At 45.8% G+C, this 6,000-nt stretch overlaps 1 protein-coding gene across 2 annotated transcripts in view; it reads right to left on the reverse strand.

The window, feature by feature from the left end:
* MON2 (MON2 homolog, regulator of endosome-to-Golgi trafficking) overlaps nt 1-5,215 on the reverse strand; it is a 76,946-nt gene extending 71,731 nt beyond the window's left edge. Inside the window, exon 1 of one of the 2 annotated variants that reach the window (XM_071552315.1) lies at nt 4,929-5,215. In XM_071552315.1, the coding sequence (XP_071408416.1) occupies nt 4,929-5,039 (111 nt within the window). In that variant the 5' untranslated portion in view covers nt 5,040-5,215. The remainder of the gene's footprint in view (nt 1-4,928) is intronic. The other variant, XM_071552316.1, reaches the window with a different exon arrangement.
* Between the last annotated feature and the right edge of the window lie 785 nt (nt 5,216-6,000).

The following is a 6,000-nucleotide window of genomic DNA, read 5'->3' on the forward strand; positions in this document are numbered from 1 at the left end:
GGAAAGGGCAAATCCCATCTCTTGTCTCAGCTAGTCCACACCACTTCTACTGTAATTATAACATTTAAAGTTTACTTTGTCCAAAAGTTATTCATACCTCTTTTAACTTTTACCTTAAGAACTTTGTAAGGCTACTTGCCTGCAAGTAGAGTTACCTTATAAAAGAAAAAAGATAAGATTGCAAAATTGGATTCTATTACTTTTCCTAGATACAGCAAATTACTATACTGTTTCAAAAATATGTCTGTATGCCAAAGGCACACACAACTCAATAAACAGCTAAACAAAAGCAATGTTGCTGTTTCAAACAAAGATCTGGTAAAAAAACCCAGCACAGTGCGAGTATTAAAAGCTTTCTTCCAGGAGTCTCAAGGGAGCATTTCAATTGACCAAAGTATTCAAGCCTAATTCCGTGCTGCTCTTCCAGGTAGAGGTGAGTTGAACACCACTTCTTTTCCAGCCCTACTATTCCAAATCACCACAGCAAGAAATATCCTAAAATATGCAGGCACCTGCAATCCATGACACAACTCCAAGTAGAGGGCACGCCCTGCCCCATGCCAAGCTGATCTTGATACAGTTCTTGTCTGCCTCAACCCCACCTGCCATCTCCCTTCCCCTCTTCTACTAACACAAATGCGCCTGTAACTGTGCAGGGACCTGGATAAGAGGTAAGTTTTGTGGTATTTTTTTAAACTCGTTTTGGTTTTACTGCTGTTTAAAAGTCAAGAAAAAACCTGAGTCAACACAGAGACTTACAAGCCTTACAAGCTGAAACTGCTTGGCTGGATTTGCATAAACCACAGTCACATATGACCAGAATTCAGGCTGCAAGGAACTTTTGGGAAGAACTTATTTTCCCTTTTAACTCCATTATTTCTGCTAATTATACATATTTCCCCTTATATTTCTAAGGTTTTTTTATGCAGTGAAATTATCTAACCTAATCAGATGCAGCTTACTGAAGAATATTTTCATTCTGTAATAAGAAACAGTGGGCAACCTACTTAGCACACTGAACTATTTTCCATTTTGTGATAAGACAAAATTCTTACACCAGTTCTTTAAAGAGAGCACAACCAACCTCCCACAAACATAGCATAAAAGTGCAATCACCAGCAGGTTAAGATAGTTTATAAAGCTCTATGCAGGCAGCACGCAATTCAGTGCAGTGTTAGCAGCATTACAACACTCTCTAGTAAAGAGCAAATCTTAGAGCCCACTGTAATAATAACAACAGAATAACAAGCAGGTAATACTGTTTTCTAGGAGAAACACCAGCTTACTTGGATAACAGGAACACAACTGATGCCTGTACCAAAACCTGGTTCATCCTCTGTAATTTCAAGCTCCAAAAGATATTGTTTCATTTACACTTGCTCTGAGAGCTTCTATCCCATCCATGGTGTCTATTTTTCTAACTGGGCAACAGAAATACATTGTGAAAATACAGACACACTTTTAAGCAATGTCCATATTTGTATGTCTGCCAGTATAAACAGGTTTAGCATAACGCAGACATAACCATGAAATCACTTCTTGGTCATAACGTAGAGCTCTCATGCCTAGTGTGCTTCTGTAGTCAGGGCTGATCTGAGGAGGCATCAAACAGAAAAACCACTGAGTAACAAACAGATGTGGGTCTGAAGCACAACAGTAACTGGTATTCCCCACACCCTTAAGAAAAGTAAGTCTGCTATGTTAGTTAATCCCCAAACATCATCAAGCAACAGAATTTTAAACCCACAGATTCTTTCAACAGCTCCCATTCTTACACCATTAAATGGCATAACCTAGGAAAATCCTGCCCAAGTATTATTTGTCACACAGAGCAAAAATGAGGTATGGATGCTTTGAAGCCAACAATATATCCTGTTATTTCTTAGTTAAAAGCTCTAACTAAGGGGAAGGAAGTTTGCCACATATTTGTCTCAGAACTTTACACTGGAATAAACTCAGCAATTTCAACATTTCTTAACAGATAATCAAAGTCAGCAAAATCAGACTCTGCTGTTGTAAGTAACTAGTCTTACAACTAAATATCCACATAAATGTAACCTACTAAGAAAACTTTAAAAACTCAAATAGAAAAATATGAAAGTACTTAAAATAGCCGAAAGTTCAAGTTCCATTTTCAATAATGGTTTATTAAGACCTAGCTCCTAACTGTGGATAAGATCTGGATTCCACAGCTGGCTGTCCCCTTTTCTGCTGCATTCAAGCCCCACCCTCATCCTCCCTCCCCAGAAGTCCAATAAAGTTCTTTAGCTGTGTCATCTACATGCCTGTTCAAAGAATCATTTAATATTGTTTTGGTCTCTCTGTACCTAACAGATACTGTTTACAAATGAATTAGAAAGATGTTTAAGAAAACTAAATTAGTCTGAAATTTAGTTTGAAAACCAAGCCTGTTTTAATAATATAAAGGATCTATTTTTTGATCATACAACTGCCTAAATCCTTACAGCATTAATTAAAAAAGGATTTGCTCAAGTTAATCATCTGAACAACGAGCAGAATTGAGAACCTCATTACTACTTTTATCAGCAGCCAACCTATCAGCTAAATTCACTTTATAGCATTTTAACACTATTAATACAAAAACAAGACAAAAAAGAACTAGAACAGACAAATCATTTTAGAAGTGGCGGATAATAACAAATAACTTTGAGCAAAATTTCCTACAACGTCACACACGGGAAAGATTATTAGAAGCAGTTTACCTTCATAAAGTACCTATCAAATCTAACAACTATGATACATCTCGTAACTATTAATTTTGGACTGGGAGTTTTTCAATAGCTTTATCACAGTATGTTAAATTTACTGAGTGACATGAAAGCACACACATCACCTGCAAGGTAAACTCATAAATTACAAAGCATGATGAAGTGATGAGGTGAGTGTAGTTACACTGCAAGTAAAAAAGTAAGATTGCAAGTAGTAGGAATTTGTTTTATAAAGCCTGTGTTTAAACATGGTTTAAAAGCCTGGTGCTGTTCCAAATCAGTAAGAACATACCATTCTTCTGATCACTCTAGCAGAATCTAATTATGTTCAGATCAAATACATACATTTAAAATACCTGTTTAACAGTTTAGATTTGACAAAAAAGGACGCCCATTCCTCTAAAACTAGAACAAAAAATGGCTTCCAGAAGTGAGGAAGTCAGATCATTTCCTGTGACTGTATCATACATCCTACTGTAGAACTGCTTTCTCCTCAGACTCCCTGTAAGAGCCCCCAACACATGGCAGAAAGTCCCACATCCTTATAAACACCTCCAGTACTATTCCATAAACCTATCCAGACTCCAGACAACTGTGAAACACTTTGTTAAGTGTTTTCAATGAAGAAAGCTATGCAAATTGCCATCAAAATATAAAAGGGAACATCACAAAAGTTGAACTTACACAAGAATATGATAAACGTGCTGAACAAGTGCCAAGAACTACACATGCAGTAGTTACTATAATATGCAGCATGGCAAATGTAACAAAGCATTAGTAAAAATATTAGCTTAAGAATAACATTGCACATCTCCTTTAGAGATCTTAAAAGAAAGTAAACATTAACACAGTGAGGAAACTTGTTCAGAGGCTGAACAACTTAGTCACACAGTAATACACAGAAGAAAGCAGAGCTGGCACCCCCACCTCCCTCCAAACACAGACACAGATTTCTATTCAACTGACCACAACTTTTTCTTAGTTACATGTGACCACACAAAATTTCGGGACTGATCACTACTTTCTCCTGTTTTTCTGTGACCACATAAAATTTCTCCGACGCACCAGCACTCTTCTGCAATCTCCAATCGTATACAACATGCTCTGCTACAGTGTGTCACTTCTTGCCTTTCAAAACAAAAACAGTCATTACCTTCAAGTTATCTTTTAAATACAACATTCAATACGCTATCACTGAATTGGAACTCAAGTCACATTACATATGCAATTTCTCTCTTCAAAGCTTCTGGATCTGCAGTTTAATCTGAGTTAATGGCATTAGTACTTTTACTCTCACTATTGCATAGAAAACTTTTTTTTTAACGACAAGTCGCAAACTACGGATAGGGAAAAAATTAGACTGACTGTATAAACACAATAGAGAAACATACGGTTAAAATGTATAATTTCTGTCAGCAAGAAAATTCTGATTGCCCTTCAGCTAAAGTAATCCTGCCCATCGAGATTACTGAGGTCCCAGGCTGCAGAGTAAACTGAGGTTTGAAAAATAAAGCATACAACGTTATTGACATAAGTTTCTTAATGGGACTTTTAGGGAGGGAGAAAAAAGGGAACCCAAACTTCTGTGTCTCCAACGCTTCCTCGGTTGTACCCACAGTGCTGGAACTTCAAAAGGACGGGGTACACTGGCGATCCCCGCAGTTCACACGCAATGGTGAGGAATAAGCCACGTCGACCGGGGGGGTCACACCGGCGTGTGCCTCGGCACAGGGGCAAGGCCGGCCCCAAGGGGAGACCTGCGCGGCCCCGGCCCGGCCCCAGGGCAGCGCCGGGGCTGAGCGCGGCTCTCCCGACTCCCGGGGGTCCCTCTCGCTCCGTGTCCGCCCAAGCCCCGGCACCGCACTCGCCGCGGGCGAGTTTCCCCGCACGAAGGTACCGAGACAGCCAAGCTGAACTTTGTCTTTGCCCCGGAGGGCGCCGGGGGTACAGCGGTGCCGCCCCCGCTTCGCCCCTGTCAGCACGTTGTATGCCCGCCAGCCGCGCTCCCCGCGGGGCACAGCCCGGCCCGGGCGCGCACTGACAGCCGCGGCCGCGGAGCTCGGGCCGTGCCGGGAGCGGGACACGGGCACGGCGGCAGCTCGGCTCCGGCCCGGCCCCGCCGCCAGGGAGGCCCCTCCGGAGCGGCGCCCGCCGCCCGGCTCGGCTCGGCTCGGCTCGGCCCGGTTCAGCGCCGCTCACCTCCTTGACGGGGGGGAATTTTTTCCGACACTCCAGGCTCAGGCCCCGCAGGTCCCCCTGCATGTTTTCCAGCAGCTTCTTCACTGCTTCGGGGCTGCTGGTCCCGGCCATGGCGCCGCCGGGCCGGCCCCGGGCCGGCCGCTGTTCCGAGCAAGCAGGGGCAGCGCCTCCGGCTCCGCGGCCGACACGTCTGCGCCCGCAGCGGAGCCCTCCGGCCCGGCCCGGCCGCGTCCCCTCCCCGCCAGAGGCCCCTCCGCTCCCACAATCCCGGGCGCCGGCAGCTTCCGCACACACGGCCGGGGGCGGGGAGGGAGGCAGGGACGGAGGGAGGGAAGGAAGGAAGGAGGCGGCACCCGGACCTGACCTGCCGTACTCGGCGCGGGGAGTCCAGCGCGTTCCCCACACGGGCACCGGGCCCATGGAGGGGCGGCAGGGGCGCTGGGGCCGGGCTGGGCCAGGCCAGGCGGAACCGCCGGGGAGCTGCCCTGGGGAGGGGACAAACTGCGGCGGCGAAGGGTCGCTGGGGAAGGGGGTGCGGAGCAACCTGCGCTCCAGCCCCGCCAGCCCTGCCGAGCGGCCGAAGGGGCCGATCCCCTTGGGCCAAGTCCGGCTCTCGGGGGAGGTCGGTGCAATTTTGATTAAAAAAAAAAACCCCAAACAGCGAGGCAGAGTGTTTTGCTTTCTCTTTCATTCCTGAAGTTCTTTGCTTGCTTTCCAGTTGAAGCACTGGAACATACTGTCTAGGGAGGTTGTGGAGTCTCCCTCACTGGAGATAGTCGAGGACCGGCTGGACACGCTCCTGTGCCATGTGCTCCAGGATGACCCTGCTTGAGCAGGGAGGTTGGACCATACGACCTACTTTGGTCCTTTCCAACCTCACCCATTGTGTGGTTCTTCAGCAGAGGTGAAGCTTTGTGCTGTTTGTGACCCATGTGCATACACAGCTCGTGTGTTTTCCTCCCAGCAAAGTCAGGGTGAATCCTGCCTTGAGATTGTGTATGTGTATGGCCAAACTTCGCGAACAAAGATTTGGGAAGGGCTCTCCCCAGGTGGGTGTGCCCTCCAGCCTGCG

Source organism: Pithys albifrons, chromosome 3, assembly GCF_047495875.1.
Source record: "Pithys albifrons albifrons isolate INPA30051 chromosome 3, PitAlb_v1, whole genome shotgun sequence".
In the NCBI taxonomy this organism is placed as follows: Eukaryota; Metazoa; Chordata; class Aves; order Passeriformes; family Thamnophilidae; genus Pithys; species Pithys albifrons.